The sequence below is a fragment of the Trachurus japonicus genome, unplaced genomic scaffold, assembly GCF_045865225.1.
Source record: "Trachurus japonicus isolate A0001 unplaced genomic scaffold, Traja_1.0 AP031020.1".
Lineage (NCBI taxonomy): Eukaryota > Metazoa > Chordata > Actinopteri > Carangiformes > Carangidae > Trachurus > Trachurus japonicus.
In genome coordinates this window covers 879,133-899,566 of record NW_028221153.1, presented here as the reverse complement: position 1 = coordinate 899,566, position 20,434 = coordinate 879,133, and the positions used below count along the sequence as shown (strand labels likewise).

General features: G+C 44.0%; 1 protein-coding gene across 1 annotated transcript in view; it reads right to left on the bottom strand.

The window, feature by feature from the left end:
* Positions 1–20,434, bottom strand: part of zeb2a (zinc finger E-box binding homeobox 2a) — a 69,363-nt gene that overhangs the window by 24,380 nt on the left and 24,549 nt on the right. Inside the window, exon 2 of the mRNA XM_085772872.1 lies at positions 405–726. Within this exon, the coding sequence (XP_085628998.1) occupies positions 405–726 (322 nt within the window). The remainder of the gene's footprint in view (positions 1–404; positions 727–20,434) is intronic.

The window sequence follows — 20,434 nt, the reverse complement described above, 5'->3', positions numbered from 1 at the left end:
TATTATGGTTGTTTGGTTTTGTCCCAATGTAGATACATTAACTGTGGTTTGTCCTTTGTTTGTTCTATTGTCTTTGTCTTTTTGTTTGTTTGTTTTGTTTGTTTATTAGTCTGTTTGTTTTTCTATATTGTTGAGAACATGTTTGTCTGATGAATCTATGTTTGGACCCCCTCGAAAACGGGATGGTAGGCCTACATCTCAAGGGGTTTTATCCAAATAAATGAATTTTCAACATGAGTTTCTAGTTCTAGTGAAATGGACGCTCTGTCCTCTGTCTTCGTCTTCACTCCTCAAGATGGACGACGTCGTCTTTCACTTCCTCTCTGACACACACACACACAGACACACACAGACACACACAGACACACACACACACAGTGGTTTCCTGTGATGCGTTCAGGGACTCACCGCTGCCGTTCATGTGAGTGTCGTCTGCCAGTCTCCAGCCGTGGAGTCTCTGGACTCGGTCCTGGTCGTGGACCTGGTCGTGGTCCCGGTAGGACAGCAGGGCGTGGCCGACCCGGGGGGACGTCTCCAGGGGGGGGACACCTGCTGGACTGTCTCCCCCCTCCCCCCCCTCCTCCTCTTCCTCCTCCTCCTCCTCTTCCTCCTCCCCCCTCCCTCCTCCTCCTCCTCCCCCTCCTCCCGCTCCGTCCTCAGAGAGCAGCGTCCGGTCGTCGTCCTCGCTCTCAGACCCGGGTTCAACCACGGCATCGTAGTCCAGCGCTGCAACAACACAACACAAAGCTTCAGTTATTCAGTCATATTCACTGGAACTGTCTCTATATTGGTGTATTGTTTTCTGGCCTTATTGGCACCATAGACTTTATACAGTAAATCAATGTTGGATCGATTAGAATTAAACATATTTCCCCAACTAGGATTTCTTAGGACTTTTAGTATGTTGTTCTGGACACCTCACACTGCAAAAACTCAAAATCTTTCCAAGAATATTTGTCTTATTTCTTGTCAAAATGTCTCATTTCTAGTCAAAACTAACCTCTTTCCACTTTAAATAAGACTCATCACCTAAAAATGAACTTGTTTTTAGATCATTTTCACTTGTTTCAAACTAATTTTCACCTGAAATAAGTAGAAAAATCTGCCAGTGAAAGCAAGTTTTTTGTGTTTGTAATAAGAAAGAAAAACTTGCTCCATTGTCAGATTTTTCTACTTATTTCAAGTGAAAATATGCTTGAAAAAAATTAAAAAGTGTCTAAAAACAAGCTACTTTTAATGTGATGAGTCTTATTTTAGGTAGAATGAAATTCAATGGAACTGTCTCTATATTCTCATAGTTGGACATTAAATTTCAGACAGACACATGATCATCTTTCACTGAGCTCTGATATGGAGGAGCTGTAACCACATTAAGTTAACTGTGTGCTGGTGTTTGTGTGTATCTCTTTAATCACATGAAGCTACCTGTATGTTGGTGTGTGTGGCTCCAGGTGGATTGTTTATAAACATGTTAATGAGCACCAGGTGGATTGTTTATGAAGTTAACGAGCTCTGGCCTGAGAATCAGACGTTACCACGGCAACTTGAGGTGGTTACCACGGCGATAGAGGCCCCCCAGGCTGAGACAGACAGAAACGTGGAGAAAAAGAGCCATTTTCTGCCTCTAAACCGGTCTCACATTTAGGCTTAGCATGACAAAACGGTAACTCCTATCAGAACAAAACACAGATCAACGTTGCTCTAAGGACTTACTGAAAATTGTGGTACGATTTGGTGTTTCTACAGTAAATATTTTGGCGACGCTGGCAGTTTTAAAACATCAGGCCGTTCTGCTCCTCTCAGAAAATATTTGTATTGGAGTCAATGAGGAGCAGAGACAGACGTGGCAGCACTCAGAGGCTTATTCTGTAAATTCTGTAAGTCTCTCTGATATTTTGAGCACATGATGAGAGACAGAACAAGTTTGTCTACAAATTAGGAAAAAATCATGTGTGTAGAGTGTAAATTGTGTCCAGGAGGAGCGTGGAAAGAGAAAAGTTTCAGACGATTTCAGACAACTTCTCCCACTCTAACCGATGATGTCACGCACTCTGACACGAACATTCCGTGCAATACACACCCATTATAATCTCATAATTTCTCCAAAAATGATCATGGTCATTGATCAGGGATTGATCAAAAACTATATGACCTATCAAAACGTGGAGTAATACACAAGACTTGTGTCTACTGTTTAAAGTTTAAATGGAGTCTCTAGGTGAAAGTATGCCTGAGCAGTAGACGTTTGTTAAACTCCAATGATTGGTCTTTTTTGCTCTTTTTTTTTTTCCCGTCCCATTGACTTCAATGCAAAATTTTGTGCAGTTTTTCGTAAAATTCGTAAACTGTTGAGAAAAGTCCACACAATAACAGTAGTAGTCTACTTGCCAACAATGAGTACCCGGAAATGTTGAGTACCCCAAAGTTTTATGTTAGAAATAGATAGTATGGGTCCCCAGCATTCAGAAACTGCCGGATGCTAACTTATATATATTGGGCAATTAGCATAATTGACATAATTAGCATAAATTAGCATCATTGCCTATATGGGCAATATTTCAACAAAATTGACTTGGCTGATCTGGGCAATATTGGAGTGGTTTTAGGGGTTATTGATGGTGCTGAATCCATTTCTGACATTTTCAAAATTCAAAATGGCTGTCTAAACCGGAAGTGACCATTGGAAATCCATCAAAATCGGCCCACTGGTGGTTAAAATCTGGTCACTTCCGGTTTAGACAGCCATTTTGAATTTTGAAAATGTCAGAAATGGATTCAGCATCATCAATAACCCCTCAAACCACTCCAATATTGCCCAGATCAGCCAAGTCAATTTTGTTGAATTATGCTAATTTATGCTAATTATGTCAGTTATGCTAATTGCCCAATATATATATAAGTTAGCATCCGGCAGTTTCTGAATACTGGGGACCCATACTATCTATTTCTAACATTTCCGGGTTCACAATGGGGCCCTATGGGCTGGCAAGTAGACTGTGGTGCCCGTGGCCCTAATAACTACAGCGTTTCCATCAATTAACGAGACTGTGGCGCCGTTTAGGTCCGCCACTGTTTGGGTCCGCCACCAGAACCAGAACTAGGACCAGAACCAGAACCAGACCAGTCCCCCCCCCCCCCCCCCCACTTGGTGGCGATGAGGCGTTCAGGTTCCCAGGGAGAGCCCCCCCCCCACTCCCTCAGGAACATGGAGATTAGAGTTACTATAATCTGATCTTTGTCTCGTCGCCGCGACAACTGCACAACAGGTGCAAATTAAAAAGGGGGGTTGGGGGGGGCAAAACCTGCTGACCTGGAGGGGGGGAGGGGGGGGTTCAGACAGGGGGAACCCTCTGATCGGGAACCCCCCCCCACACACACACACAGACACACACAGACCCCCCCCCCCCCCCCCCACTGAGCTGCAGAGTGAGACGTTCAGGCGTCTTGTGTGGTCCAAGGTGTGGAGGGAAATAATGTGACTTAACCCCCCCTCTACCCCCCCCTCATCCCCCCTCCCTCACCCCACGCCTAAACCTCTACTCTATTGTGCCTTTTGCCTTTTGGCTGCAGGAATGTGACCAGAACGGGGGGGGGGGGTAGATATAGGCAAGGCATCTTTATTTCTATAGCACATTTCATACCAAGGCAACTCAATGTGCTTTACATAAAGACAAAATGTTAAAAAAAGAAGCATAAGACAGAATAAAAACAAAGAAAACACTAAAAACAGAGTTAAAAACAGAGCAAATAAAAATAAAATAAAAGTAAAATAGATAAAGTTTTAAGTTCTCAGCTAGAAGCACGTGAAAAGAGAAATGTTTTTAACCACGACATGGACCAATCAGCTGGCAGCGTCTGAACAGCCAATAAGCAAGCAGCCAGGACTCAGATCAATACAACCACAACACGCCTGTGTGTGTGTGTGTGTGTGTGTGTGTGACCTCAGAAACAAAAGCCATTCAGTGTCTGGAGGTCACATGACCAGGGACAGATGTCGCCAGGGGCAACGCAGCCTCTCAACACTGCATGGCCACCATCTTTATGAACTTATGAACACATGAACACATGAACACATGAACTATTAAAGGAAAGAAACAGCCCCACTGGGGTGTATTGTTGTCTGGCCTTATTGGCACCATAGACTTTATACAGTAAATCAATGTTGGATTGATGAGAATTAAACATATTTCCACAACTAGGATTTCTTAGGACTTTTAGTATGTTGTTCTGGACACCTCACACTGCAAAAACTCAAAATCTTTCCAAGAATATTTGTCATATTTCTTGTCAAAATGTCTCATTTCTAGTCAAAACTAAGCTCTTTCCACTTTAAATAAGACTCATCACCTAATAATTAACTTGTTTTTAGATCATTTTCACTTGTTTCAAACTAATTTTCACTTGAAATAAGTAGAAAAATCTGCCAGTGAAAGCAAGTTTTTTGTGCTTGTAATAAGAAAGAAAAACTTGCTCCACTAGCAGATTTTTCTACTTATTTCAAGTGAAAATCTGCTTGAAAGAAGTAAAAAGTGTCTAAAAACAAGCTGCTTTTAATGTGATGAGTCTTATTTTAAGTAGAATGAGATTTGTTTTGACTAGAAATTAAATTTTGACTAGAAATAAGACAAATATTATTGGTAAGGTATTGAGTTTTTGCAGTGTATAGAAATGATGGATGGTGAAAAACATTCTGTTACAATTAGTTCTATTTATGGGTCCAAACTGAGCTGGATTGCCTGGACTATACTGTAACATTATCTGGTGCGACACCGATCCCAGCCATCCCCAGAAACTAGAAATCCTCCAGAAACAGATAGCCCGTTCATCTCCTGGACAGAAGCTCGTTCACCTGCTGGTCCTCTGTTGGCCCAGTCTGACATCCTTTGACTTAAAGACTTCAGTTACTTCCATAACACTGTGCAACGTACCAGCTGATCCCAGGTCTGAACCTCAGACTAAAACAACTCATCAAATACACAATCCAACAACTCCACAACGCTCTGGTGGACAAGTTGTGAGCTGCACATTCACCACGCTATGAGATAATAACACAACGTTACCACACAGAGTTGTTTTAGAGGGAAATTCAGAGACTGTTGATGAAAAACTGTCCCTGAAGGCAACGTGCATCAGAGGTTTAGCATGAATTTCCCTCTAAAACAACTCTGTGTGGTAACGTTGTGTTATTATCTCATAGCGTGGTGAATGTGCAGCTCACAACTTGTCCACCAGAGCGTTGTGGAGTTGTTGGATTGTGTAGCTATTTGATGAGGGAAACAAACCTACTGCTATGACTATAGGGATTCTGGAAATGGGAACAATTTGACTAAATGTTGAACTATCCCTTTAAACGGCATCTAAAGGAACAAGTGCTGAACTCATATACATAGATGCACATCCTGGGATTACAAACTCTATGTTAAGTGTATGTTGTGTTATATGTAGTGTATATAAGTGTCATGTGCATGTAAATGTGACCTATCACATTGATTCTTGTGTGTGTGAATAAAGGGATGATGCCAAAAAAAAAATGAAGATATTAACACGTGAACAAGAAGTCGATGATGAAACAGCGATGACATCACTGCCCCCCCCCACACACACACACACACACACACACACCCAGACATTCACTCTGTCATTCAACACCTCCAGCTGTTTCTGGGAGGGGGGGGAGAGAAGGTATGTAACACTGAGCTGAGTGTCTGAGAGCAGGTGCAGACAGGAAACACACACACACACACACACACACACACACACACACACACAGACACACACACACACACACCTACACACACACACACACACACACACACACACACAGACACACACACACACACAGCAACAACACAACACACGTGCACCAGTGGACCCACACACACAGGCAGCAGCAGCAGCAGCAGTGTGGAGGGTTTCTACGGTAACCAGCTGACAGGGTTTCTACGGTAACCAGCTGACAGGGTTTTTAACAACAACAACTCTTTCCTTTCTTTACAGATACAGTAGAAACTGTACAACAACAGTTACACAACAGCTGTTCTACTGTCAACACAACAACATGGAAACAGACTGCATCCTGGTGAAGTGAAGGAGGAATGTGTTTGTTCTCTGGACCTCGTTCACATCTCAGACCGTCTAGAATTTAGAAAGTTTATTGAGAAATTTTTACCACTACCACATTTCCTTAAAAAAAAAAAAAAAAAAACATTTTTAAGAAATGTTTACCAATTATTCTAGAATTGTTTTTGAGAAATTTGACCACTTTTCTCTAGAAAATTGTAACCTTTTTTTGTCTATCGCTTTTTTTCTAGAATTTAAACTTGTATGGTTTGATCCTTGTCAGACGTCACATAGCCTAATCAAAAAAGCAAAATCCTCAATCCGCTCTGTTTATCAATGAACATAGAGCCTAGTGTTATTATAGAGCGGGTTGGATTGCCAGCATCAACGGTCCACCACTACCACAATTACTTCAAAGAATCCTCTGTGCTCTTCTAAATGTACTCCGCTCCTCTCTCCCTCTCACACTGCAGTTCTCTGACTCAGCAACGGTGTCGCCAATTCCTCCTGTTCCTCAAAAAAGGCGTAAATCACGGTACGCCAGGGTCAAAATGGGTGTAAATGTCCGCACTTTTCCCCGTCAGGTTTTGGCTTGATAGATCCCAAATTTGGCGGAGAAAAGTGCGTACGCACAAAACGGGGGAAAATGGCGTAAAAAAAGGTGTATCCACAATGATAAATGAGGCCCCAGAACTCTTCAGCTGGTTCCAGTAGGTAACACAACCTGCTGCATAGAGACACACAGAGCTAAACTTCTCCTCAAGTCTACACAACTTTAAACACTTTCTCTGCTTCGCACACGTTTTAATTCAACATGTCACTGAGGGGCGGTGAGGGGCGGTGTGTAGCATCCTGGTGAAGTGAAGGAGGAATGTGTTTGTTCTGAATCTGGAGCTCGTTCACATCTCAGACCTTCTGGTCTCGGACCGTGTCGTCTCTGGCTGAACGGGAAGCGATATTTTTTGTCGTAGGATGAGTCCGGGAAAGTCCCGCCTTTCCCGCCGTTCCTGCCTCTGATTGACTAGATGGGCTCCATTTTCGACTCTGATTGGCTAGATGGGCTCTCGCCTGATTGGTTGTTTGTTTTGGCTGTGAAACGGCTGTGAAACGCAGGCTGTCGGTAAAGCGTGATAAGTGCCTCTAGATCTACCTGGACTCTCTCTACTTATCTGGCCTGTCTAGCCTCTACCTGGACTTTTTACTAAACTTAACCAACTCCTTTCTTCATTGTCTAAACCCAACCAATGGCACAATTACACTTCTCTCAAACTCAAAATGTAAACTTGGAATATAAATTTAAAAACTAAATTTTTCGGAATGTGAAACCAGCGGGGATCGAACTCGGGTTCACCACACCGCAGGCGAAAATGCAAACCGCTTCGCCATGGCGTCAGAACACACTAAGATCTTCAGTTGTGTGTATTTTAGTTGACTACAGTACTGTTGTGAGATGACGTTACACGGCCAAATCAAACAACCAATCGGAGGAGAGCTCATCCAGCCAATCAGAGGCGGGGAAGGCGGGACTTTCCCAGACCTATCCTACGAAAAAAAATATTGCGAACGGGAAAGCGTGATCTGGTGACCACTGTTCCCTCTAAGGTGTTTTACTGTGCAATTGCACACTGCTCCACCTCTTTGCTCAGAAGACAAAAAAAGTTGCACACTCTGTAGTGCAACTACGATTTAAGTTTTTGCTTGAGAATTATTATTACTGTTCATATCAAGATGCTTCAGTGCCAAGAGTTGATGACACCAACTTGATGTTAGTTATTTTTTGACATAATTGTTCATATGGCCATAAATGCAAACTCTATTTTGCCAAAACAATATAGTATTTTGTTATCATTAACTGTAACTGGAGCAGCCTAGGTAATGTTGTCAAAATAATCTGTTATTAATCATTATAGTAATAGCCAATAGTATTGATATTTGAAGTGGTCGTACGCTTAAGCTGTCGCTCACAGTCGCTCAACCAGGTCATCAGGGGAGTTGAATTTCTGCTCAGGAGTTTAGAAAATTAGAGGGAACATTGATGGTGACCATGACCCGTCAATCACCTGCCAACACAGCCTGCTGCATAGAGACACACACAGAGCTAAACTTCTCCTCAAGTCTACACAACTTTAAACTTTGACACCACACTGATGACATCACACTGACCCCCCCCCCCCCCATGTCGGATCATGAATTTTTTCTCCTTGTTGTATTTTTTGATTAGCAACAACAACAAAAAAAAGAGTTAAAGGACGAACTGGCGAAACTGACGAATAAAGGTTTGTTTTGAAAATTAAAAAAAATCTCTCTCTCCTCGTTTCTTCTTTCAATTCAATTCAATTCAAACAGCTTTATTGACATGAACAGAAACGTGTTGTTGCCAAAGCATTTTACTAAATAATATATATATAATATATATATAATAATAACATATTATAATATCACGATTCATATTCAGTACAGTGCAATTTTAAACAATCCATGTCCATGTATTTACAGATGTTAGAGTGAGGTTCTTCTCTCCCTCCTCCCTCCTCTCTCCTCTCTCCTCTCTCTCTGCAGATCACCTGAGTGAGCAGCTGTGTGTGTGTGTGTGTGTGTGTGTGTGTGTGTGTGTGTGTGTGGTGGTGAGATGAGGAGGAGGATGTCGCTGCCTGGTGGCTCAGAGCTGCACTGCCTCAGGTAACAGACCAACAGACACCTGAACCTGTCATCAGTCAGTCAGATACTATACCATCTACAGCCCCCTTCGTCAAGACGTTCACTGGAGGCAAAACAACTGACCCAGGGTCTGTTTAGACAGGCGTCTACTGTGCATTTTGAACAAATGTTCTGCTCAGAAAACATGGAAAATATATAACAGGTTCTGTTTAAAAGAGTAGGAATAGAAGGAAAGAGTCTGATCCAGAGCAGCATTCATTTACAAGCACTGATTAAACTTCTTGTAAATAAACGTGTAACTACTCCGCCCACAGACTGTAACTTATAGCCCCCGGCTCTCTCCTTGTGTCAGTCCGAGGTCTCAACGGCCCGGACCGAACAACACGACCAGACGTACCGGGTTCAGCTTGAAAACATTTAATAGCTCGGATCGATTTTTTATTTTTGCCGCGGTCCGTCCGGTCTAGAGTTAATGCCCGTGACGTGAGTCCGCGGCTGCATCAGGTCCAGGCTTCAACACCTGCAGATCGGACCAGGTTGGGTCTTTGAGAACGGTAGCAGGACTGAAGCAGCTTAGAAACGGCTCAAACAGGCGATCAGGGGCTTTCAGAGGTTTAACTTACTACATTTACAAGAACTACTGTAACTGTAGCAGAAAATAGAGCTAGACCCGGCCCAGCGTCTGTTTGAGGCTCAGCTTTTATTTGAGAATTTACGGTCCATATGACGGTCTGGAGTCAACTGTTTAAAATAACACTCAGGGTCTCTGAGGGGGGGTGACGGTGTACCAACATATTCACTAAAATATGACTTTTCCTCCTCCATTCTTGAAAAAACAGTCCGTTAAAACACGCTAACCAGCGTTTACAAGCTACAGCGTTTCAGATGTTTTGCCTCCAGCTAAGCCCCGCCCCCCCGGATGTTTACAATCTGTGAAGGAGTCTATAGGAACGATACTATACCATCAATACTATACCATCAACACAATACCATCGATACAATACCATCAATACAATACCATCAATACAATACCATCAATACTATACCATCAGTACAATACCATCAATACTATACCATCAACACAATACCCAGATAAACCGGTGCCTTATAGCAAAAACCTTTTGGCATCATTTTGGCCCAAATCTGGCTGGTCATTTTGGCATCATTATGGCCAGGCTTCTGGGCCCTGAATGGCCCAAAAGAGGCAAGCCAAAGACAAACCAAAAGGAGGCCAAAACTCACCCAAAACTAATTGTGGCCTTCCAAAATGCAGCCATAGCTGCCCCAAAAGACCCCCAGATCCCCCAAATCCAGCCAAAAAGTAGCCAAAACTGACCCAAAGATAGCCCAAAAAGTAGCCAAAACTGACCCAAAGATAGCCCAAAAAGTAGCCAAAACTGACCCAAAGATAGCCCAAAAAGTAGCCAAAACCGACCCAAAGAGAGGCCAAAACTCACCCAAAACTAATTGTGGCCTTCCAAAATACAGCCATAACTGTCCCAAAAGCCCCAAATCCTGCCATCCAAAGCTGATCCAAAATCCATAATGCCAAATGATTGCTCCCCTTAATAAACTTTAAATTAACTTTAAATGTACCTTGCTATGCGTCTGTGTGTATTGGAAAAAAAAACAATAGGAAGATTCATATTATTTCATCATCTTTTTATTTTTGAATTTACTGTTGACTGACTCCAGGCTGGCAGGTTGCAGGTCCCCAGCCCGGTGAAACCATCACTGGTCTGTGCTATATACCGATACCGATACCAATACCGGTATCGGGTATCGGTATCGGTTCGATACCGGGCATAAGTACTTGTACTCTTACTCATAAAATTGCCACCGATACCACGACATGGATCATACCACTTTACTGCAGCAGCAGTTCACAGCACTTTACTGCAGGCGGCGCCACGGCAACGAGGAGTCACGGCAGCAGAGTGGAAACACTTTCAGGTGAATGAGACAAAAACGAAGCAGAAAGTCCAACAACATCTACCGCTAAACACAGCAGCAGCCTAAAGATTAAGACGAGAAAACACTGAAACTTTCTTCATCTTCTTCAACAGTGTGATAAACAGTGTGTGTGTGTGTGTGTGTGTGTGTGTGTGTGTGTGTCTCTGTGTGTGTGTGTTATCAGTGTGTCCATACAGGAAGCCTGTAGACTTGTTCCTCTTTGAACAGTTGAGTCACAGTCAAACTTTAATCAGGTTGAAACACCTTGAGTTCAGCAGGTCGGTTACAGACGGAGCGTTAACACACACACACACTACACACACACACACACACACACACACACACACACACACACACACACACACACACACACACACACACTGACAGTATGTCCAGTTTGACGCTCAGGCTAAATCGACTGATCAATACAGGAATTAATTAATCGATGACCGATAATTAACCTTCAGCTCAGGGAATAAAGAGTTAGAACAGAGTGATGATGATGATGATGATGATGAAGAGTCACTGTAACATGAACCGTTTCTCTCTGCATGGACCAGTACAGAAGAAGTTTACAGCTCGATGGCTTCGTCATTGACAGATGCACAAATGTTCCACGATGTTTTGTGCTTTACATCCGTCACAGAACTAACATAGACAATATTAAATGTTTCAATGTGTGAAAAGAAGAAGATGGAGCTGGTCTATTGAGCTGCAGACATCACCACACTGCAAAAACTCAAAATCTTTCCAAGAATATTTGTCTTATTTCTTGTCAAAATGTCTCATTTCTAGTCAAAACTAATCTCTTTCCACTTTAAATAAGACTCATCACCTAAAAATTAACTTGTTTTTAGATCATTTTCATTTGTTTCAAACTAATTTTCACTTGAAATAAGTAGAAAAATCTGCCAGTGAAAGCAAGTTTTTTGTGCTTGTAATAAGAAAGAAAAACTTGCTCCACTATCAGATTATTTTAAGTGAAAATCTGCTTGAAAGAAGGAAAAAGTGTCTAAAAACAAGCTGCTTTTTAATGTGATGAGTCTTATTTTAAGTATAATGCGATTTGTTTTGACTAGAAATGACATTTTGACTAGAAATAAGACAAATATTCTTGGTAAGATATTTGATTTTTTGCAGTGCATACAGGACACTTAACTTCAATCCAGTGTGTGTGTGTCTGTGTGTGTGTAATTGCGCTACATTTGAAATTCTTGGATATCACCACCATTGCTATAAGCAGGAAGTAACTGTGTGTGGAAGAAAAAGTAAACCATAGTGGCACGCAATGCAAAGCGATGCACTACTATGAATTCTTATATTCTTCTATTTTAATGAATGGAACTTGCAACTGGCCTCCTTTAATGACTATGTGAACTTGTACACAACGGGAGCGTACCTATGTTTGTTCCCTGGGTCCTATGTTCCCCTATAGGGGAATATTGGACCCTCTTTTTGAAAATGGGTCCCATGTTCCCCGTTTTTACCAAAAAGGGTCCTATGTTCCTCGCTGTTGCTGGTCGATGGACTCTCTCTACTTATCTGGACTCTCTCTCTCTATCTGGCCTGTCTAGCCTCTACCTGGTCTTTTTACTCAACTTAACCAACTCCTTTCTTCATGGCCTAAACTCAACCAATGGGACAATTACACTTCTCACTCAAAGTCACAACTCAACTTCTCACTCAAAAATAGGAAAAAATCTGCCAAGTCACTCACAACTCCACTTCCAGGTATGGGTACAAAAATTGTCCCATACAAAGTGGGGAACATAGGGATGATCCCGTACACAACATTACTGACCACATTTTACCACTGTTGGCCAGGTATCCTTCTTGCCTTTCGCTGCTGCTGTATGTCATTACAGTACGATTGGTGTTGTGTCGTTGTCATGTGCTTGTAGGCTACTGTGATGTTGTCATGTGGTTGTTGTATGTTACCATGTGTTGTTTTGTGATGTGATGTGGTCCTGTCCTGTTTGACGAAACAGTCTACCTGCACTTCTGCCCACAATGAATTTCCCTCTGGGACAATAAAGTATATCTTATCTTATCTTTACACAACATTACTGACCACAGTTTACCACTGTTGGCCAGGTATTACATGGTGTCAGGTAGCCTATTGCATGATGACAGGAGGCTGAAAATCACAGGACATGTCTGGGTAACACTTTACTTGACGCCTATCTCTATAACGCATTATAACCAGACTTATAATGAGTTATAATGCAGTTATAGCACTGTATAACTACAATTATAAACACTCATAATAATCATAATGCTTTATGACAATAATCATAACACACTATAAAGCATTTTATCTTGACTTATAAGGTCAGGTATTATAATACGTTATAATTGTTAGTAACTCGTTGACAATGCCCTAACCCTAACCCATAAATGTAGTTATAATGTGTTATAATTGGCTTGTAAACTTGTATAACTATCATTATAAACACTCATAAATTATCACACATCACAGAGCATATTATAATGGCTTATAAGATCAAGTATTATAATACTAAGTTATAATGCTCTATAATGTGTTATGATTATTGTTATAAAGCATTATGATCATTTATGAGTGTTTATAACTATAGTTATACAGTGCTATAACTGCATTATAACTCATTATAAGTCTGGTTATAATGCGTTATAGATATAGGTGTTACCCATGTCTGTTCTGATGATACAAGTCAGCGGTCCTGACGTGTGTGTTTCTTTCCTCTAACACACATTCTACATCTCCACATCTCCACATCCAGGCTTCCTTCAGCTGCAGGGGAAACAGTAGGAGAGACACAGAGGCACAACAGCAGCTCCACGGACCGAACTGACTGCTTCTCCAACGAAAAAAGACAAGCGCGTCGCACCGACTGTGAACACCAAACTTCATAGAATCTGTACAGAAAGTAGCCTAAACACTGGGAGAGGAAAGAGCGTTTCTGGTGGACGAACATAATGTTTTGACTCAGCCCAGGACCCTGTATGGTGAATACGGCCCAGGATGATGCAGGTTTCAGTCAAGTTTTTTTTTATCATTTCACCGTTTCGTCCAGACAGAAACAGCGTTTTGGGTCCCAGAGCAGGAAAATCTGAAAACCGCCAACCCCTAACCCAGCGTTTTCCGCCTGGACGCCCAAAACAGATGTTTAGTGAAACAATGATGTCATCCCCCATCGCTCTAACCTGTAACTCTGACCACACCTCTATACGTTACAGTCTACGGACGTAACAACAACAACAGCGGACTACCGTCGGTCTGAATCTCTCCCGTTAAAGCAGAAGTAAGCGATCCGGTGGTTTTGTCTAACTTCTTGTCAGCAGATGGAGTTAGCAGGACCAGCCCTCGTCCCTACGTCACCACATTCAGGCGCACACAGAGAGGACTGCCCCTTTATGCCGTTCTCTCTCCTCATTGGATAAAGGTTGTAGGATACAAGGAAAGTTTTCTCCTGGGCTCAGAGCAGAGCAGAGTGACTGACAGACCCGTGTTTCAGACCAAACACTCTATAGAAGTGATTGCTGTCGGAAGATACAACTATTTAAGACTTAGATTAACACAAACATTCACCTGACTTCTGTTTTAAATCATCGTCATCGCCCGGTGGACGTACTGCAGCGTTTACAGTTGTTAGAGACGCAGTTATTTCTTGAAACGATGACGCATTTATGGAAACTTTTTTTAAAACGAACAGGGAAAAGATCGTTTTGGGTGAAGCGGGGTTTCCGTGGGGACGAGGCCGCAGCACAGCGTGTCGGTTGAAGCCCCGCCCCCTCACCTGGGCCTCATCTGATTAGAGCAACTGGAGAGAGAAAAGACGGCTGCTGCTCTCTGATAAGACCTGACACACCAACACGACAACGGTCTACACCAAGGAAGAGGTGTGAACACCTTTTTAACTTCTAGTGTTTCAAAACAATCAGTCAGGCATGAAGCTGTGTGTGTGTGTGTGTGTGTGTGTGTGTGTGTGTGTGCGTGTTGAACTAGTGCTGTATGAATAAGTGAGTGAGCAGGAAGGTGCAGAAATGAAAGAGTAAAGATTCTGGTTTGAAGTGTGGATCTTGTTCTACATGCGTTTTGAAGCCGTCAGACTCGTCTCTGTGTAACATTCAATTAATCATCACGCTGAAGGTGGGGGGTAAAGGGGGGGGTTAAGAGAAGGAGTGAAGTCTTCGACAGTGAATTATGGATCCAGTTGTTCAGAGCTGAGTGTGAATCATTGAGGACGAGTCTTTACAGAAGCAGCAGACGAAGACGAAGACGAAGACGAGGTCCTAAAGATCTTCATCTGCAGCAGCAAAACTTTTCCTCCAATAGTTGAGGACTGAACTTCCTGTTTCCTCCTCCGCTGGACCAGGATTCACACGGACACCTCATCCATTCTAGCCTCGTAAACCGGCCTCTCGCGGAAAAGCATTTCATTTCATTTCATTTCTCAGAGAGTCTGGCCTCATTCCCCCTAGAGGGCTGCACGGGCCTGGAAATTAAGCCCGTACCCGGCCCGAGCCCGAGACTCTCAAACCCGACCCGAACCGAGCCCGAATTAATAAATTAAAAACCAGGCCCGACCCGACCCGTTACCCGAAGTGTTATTATGCCAAATGCACGTTATTTTCAATGACTTTTAACAGCGCGACGCTCGTCAAGCGGCTCGGAAGTCAGACGACTTGGTAGAGAGAGAGAGAGAGATAGATAGATAGAGAGAGAGGGGGAGAGAGAGCGAGGTGGACACGGCCGTGTGTGTGTGTGTGTGTGCCAGAGCAACCTCACTCATACACGACAGGAACCAGCAGAGAAGGACCGAGAGACGTGCCCAGCAACACCAGAGGACAGCTGCATCTGGGCTCCTCTGCCTAGACTGCGGACGGATGATTGGCTCACGGATCCACCTGGGGCCTCATTTATCAAAGAGCGTGTAAAAGTCCTCTTAAATTTTCAGTACGACGGAAAGGCAAAATGTGCGTACGACCAAAAAATATACACTCTTTTCAGATCTATCAAACTCCGCGTACACACGGCTGCACGGTATTTCCCTTGATAAGTCACACCGGACCTGAGAAAAGCGTGGATGAGAACACGCCTCATACCCAGCCCCCTAAACGGCCCCACGCAACCATATGTGGTCAATGCAAATCAGTTACGTGCATATTAAGTAGCCATGTGCACTCTGGAAACGTGTGGAATGACGTCAGTGGAAGACGGTGAAGACAACAGACGGACGGAGAGCGGAGAAAGAAGCGGAATTTCTCTGAAAGCGAGATACACGGTAACACGGCAATATCAGTCAGAAACATCATCTTGCATTGAAAGGCTACAATAAAAACAAAAAACTCCCAAATCTAAATGAAACAGAACAGAAAGAAGAAGAATCATATTTATTCTGCCCCTTATTTTAGATTATGTCATAATAATTTAAAGCAGGGTTTCCACTGCCAGTCAGTACTACTTTGCACCCCTTTCCACTAACCCCCAACTTCCGTTCACTGGAAGACTTTGATTTTCATTTGTGCATAGCTATATATTTAAAAAAAAAAAAAAACATTGAAGTCCACCAGTCTGTGACTTTTCCTAAAATGATGTTGGGCAGCACCCATTTTTGTTAAATACAATAAATATTATTCACACAAAAAATATCGATCATGTTTTCTCATTTGCTTTGATTTGCGCCGACATTATTGGGCTTGCTGCTTGCTTGTCATCACCACCACCACTTGCTACTTCAAACAGTGTCCGCGCTCCTCTCTCCCTCGCCGCTGCAGTTCTCTGACTCAGCAGCGGCGTCGCCAATTCCTCCTGTTCTTCAAAAAGCGTGTAAATGCCGGTACGCCATGGTCGGACTGGTCGTAAATTTCGGCACTTTCTCCCGACAGGTTTTGGTTTGATAGATCCCAAATTAGGCGGAGAAAAGTGCGTACGCACAAAACGGGGGAAAGAGCGTGTAAAAAAACGTGTATCCACAATGATAAATGAGGCCCCAGAAGTGGCACCAGTCTATGAGTGGCACACGCGCGTGCCGCTCAGAGCGCTCGCGACCAACGACCAAGACCAGCTGTCCGCGTGCAGCCCGACCCGACCCGGGCCCGAATTAATTAATTAAAAACCAGGCCCGGCCCGGCCCAATACCCGTTGGGCCTCGGGTTACCCGCGGGCTCGGGTCGGGTAGCCATGCTCTAATTCCCCCTGTCAGCGTTTGGGGTGGGCGGGAGCTGGGCGGGAGTAGTAGCGTTGACAGACAACCCCATTCAGCCAATCAGCAAGTTGGTGTAGTGACGGGGCGTTGCACCAGTCGGTCCCTGATTGGCCAACGTGCTGTGTCAATGCGGCGACACTGATTGGCTCTTAGGCCTTCTGAGGGTTTCAGGCCAAACGCTACAACGGGGATGAGGCCAGACTCTCCTGAGAAATGAAGTGAATTGAAATGAAATGAAATGCATTTAGAGAGGCTGGTTTACGAGGCTACATCCATTCATGAACTCGGCCTAACAATGTCCTAAATATCTGCTCTGGCCCCACACCTGAAACCTGTGTGGAATAACCACAACACAACCACAACACAACCACAACACAACCAGACCCGTCAACATTGGGATTTGAAAATAAGGGAACTTATCGGCGACCCCTCCGCGGCCAGTCCCACCACTCATGACCCCTTACGTTTTTTAGGAAAGTATAGCCTACAAGACCCTAAAATGAGCCCTAGTCAACCACTTCCAGACTACATGACGGTTTCCACAGCTCCGACTTCCTGAAGTTAGTTGGCCATTTTTAATTTCTTGTCCTTTGTGATTGGATGAAGTGATTAACCAGGTGTGACGACGACGTTCAGCTGCAATCTGTCCACATCAATGAATATGAAATTGCATGAGATTGTCTTTTACTAATGGAACAAAACACACACCACACACGCACGCACGCACGCACGCACGCACGCACGCACGCACGCACGCACACACACACACACACACACACACAGGTATTGCCTCAGACTGGTCTCTGACCTGTTCCTGGAACAGTTGCAGTAGTGAAACTGCTGACTGAGCTTCTTCAGCTGGTCACAAGACCCGGTCCAGAGCTACAGCATCATCAGTTTCACACACACACACACACACACACACACACACACACACACACACAGACACACACAGAGAGAGTTGAGGGGAAGCTGCCTCTTACTTCTTGACGGTGACATAGATGACCTGAGGCTGAAGCCCCGCCCCCACAGACTGAAGCCCCGCCCCCGGTCTGAGCGGCTGAGCTGGTTGGTCGTTGACGAACCTGAGTCTAAGTCACCGTGTTCAAACAGGCGACGCCCAGCAACACACACACAATACCATAATAATAGGCTAATAATACCATAGAGACTAGACTGGACTAAGACTGGTCCACACAATACCATAATACCATAGAGACTGGACTAAGGGTGCACTCACACTAGGCAGTCGTACCGTTCCCAAGCACGTTTGCCCCCTAAAGTCCGGATTCTATTGCTAGTGTGAGTGAAGCGTTCCTCCACTTCCCTGGCCCGGCTCGGTTGGGAGAGGTGGAGCTTGGGCACGGTACGCTTGGCCAGGAATGCGCACACGTAATGCGCTGCTGGCTCGTTCTCCACCACGTGTCTGCAACCGCGTGTAAACAACAGTCACTTAACGTCACTTTGATTAAACTTCAAGATAACTATGACAACCGGTCAAACAATTAAAAAGCGCCGTTCTTTCTGCAGTCAGAGCGCATCCACCGTGTTGGTATATCAACGTGATGACGTGTGTGTCGGAGGCAACCGTGCTTCAGCAGCTTGGCAAGGCAAGGCAGTTTTATTTGTATAGCCCGTTTTTACAAGCAGTTTGTCTCAAAGGGCTTTACATCCCATCATAACAACATCCTCTGTCCTTAGACCCTCACATCCACTGAGGAAAATGGAGGTAGAGTGAGTGCAGGCCAGTGGGGGACAGGGGGGGGGAGGGGGGGCATTCATGCTTCAGCACGGTACGGAACAACTGGCCCTAGTGTGAGTGCCCCCTAAGAATGATCCACACCATGGGCGTGGTAGTGGGGGGAAAAGTGGACCTGACTACCCAGGGCCCGAGTAGAGAGAGGGGCCCATGAAAATCCTGATTTATTTATTTATTTATTTTTTTTTTGTAATGTTTTTATTTCGAATGAATTGGGCCCTCCAATTAATTGGTGTCATAATTTATTTCAAATATATTGATAACATCAAATGGGAGAATGAACTTAATGTCACAGTTCTCCCAACATATTAGACATTCTGGGGCCCCCCTCTTGGAGATGCAAAATGGTTTAGTCCGCCCAACAGCGACCGGCAACAAGTGTAAGGTCAGACAGTGCGCCCAGATCAGAGACCTGTGTGCAGGACATCATGCTGCCCAAAAAACATAAATCGGGCTATCAGAAAAAGAAAGAGAGGAAACAAAAAGAAAGACGGCAGAACGAGGGGAGGCAGCTCATGGATCAAAATGTTAGTACACAAACCAGATGTAGCCTAATGTTTTAGGTATTTGAGCACAAGTAGGCCAAATGCATCAATTCAGAACCACTCATCAATATAATCTGATCTGATTGTAGTTGATTGTAGTAGATTGTATAAATACACCCCCCCCTTTTTTTTTTCTCTCACGCGCCTCGCGGGCATGGATAGGGGCCCACTGACATTGAGAGTGTACAGGGCCCAGAATTTGGTGCTACACCCCTGATCCACACAATACCATAATACCATAGAGACTAGACTAAGACTGATCCACACAATACCATAATACCATATAAACTGGACTAAGGTGGCGTTGTAGATGTGCTGCTCCTGGGTCAGTCGGCCTGTATCAGAACAAGGCTTCACCAGCCAAGGTTGCAGTGGGTGGGCAGGGTCTCTGATTATGTAGCGTCCTACATCACGTCCAGCAATGTTGACAGTGGAGTGCTGTTGGAAGAACTGTCCGTCATTCACAATCTCCCAGAAAGGGGACTGTGTGAGCGCTGCCAGGGAAACCTACACACACACGTCCCGGAACAGACCGAGCCATCAACAACACCCTGTAAGACGACGGAGTGCCGTCCCTTTCTGTTGGGATAGTCGCGGGGATGTGGCTGCCGTCTATTGCTCCAACACATTGAGGTGCCCCCCACCTGTTGTCAAAAAATCTTTCGTCTAGACGACGGCAGATGTAGGTGAAAGAGTCCCGCGACACTCTAAAGTTCCTAATGAACATGTCATTGTTCAATACAAGAGGGACATTACATACAAGCACTATGGAGGTATTTGGATGTTTTTTGGACGAAGAAAAGTGAGCTCCGTTCTCAACCGTCATATGGACATGCACTGCTACGCCGAGACCCCCTGTAACTCAGAGAAGCCACGGAGGACTCTGAAACTTCTCCCAGCCCTTAGTCCACATGAGAGTCACATGACATTTCAATTTTGAGTGAACTATCCCTTTAAAAGGTCCATTAAAATGATGTTTTCTTCCCATGCTTTGTTAGATACGGTGTAGGCTAACAGTTAGCCAGGCTAACGTTAGCTACGTCTGCATAACCGTTATAACGTTAAACATATAAATTTAGTTTTTACATACCATTGGCCTTATACGTGACCGTCTTCTACGTCTTATCGTTATCAGTTGGTGCATGTTTGTTTGTTGGATGCGAGCAAACAGCTGCAGTAGCAACACAAACGCGCCATCTTGTTTTTTTATCTGGCCGTTGCTGTGTTTACTTCCTGTGTGACGCAGAATGACGTCCTCCCACTTTGGT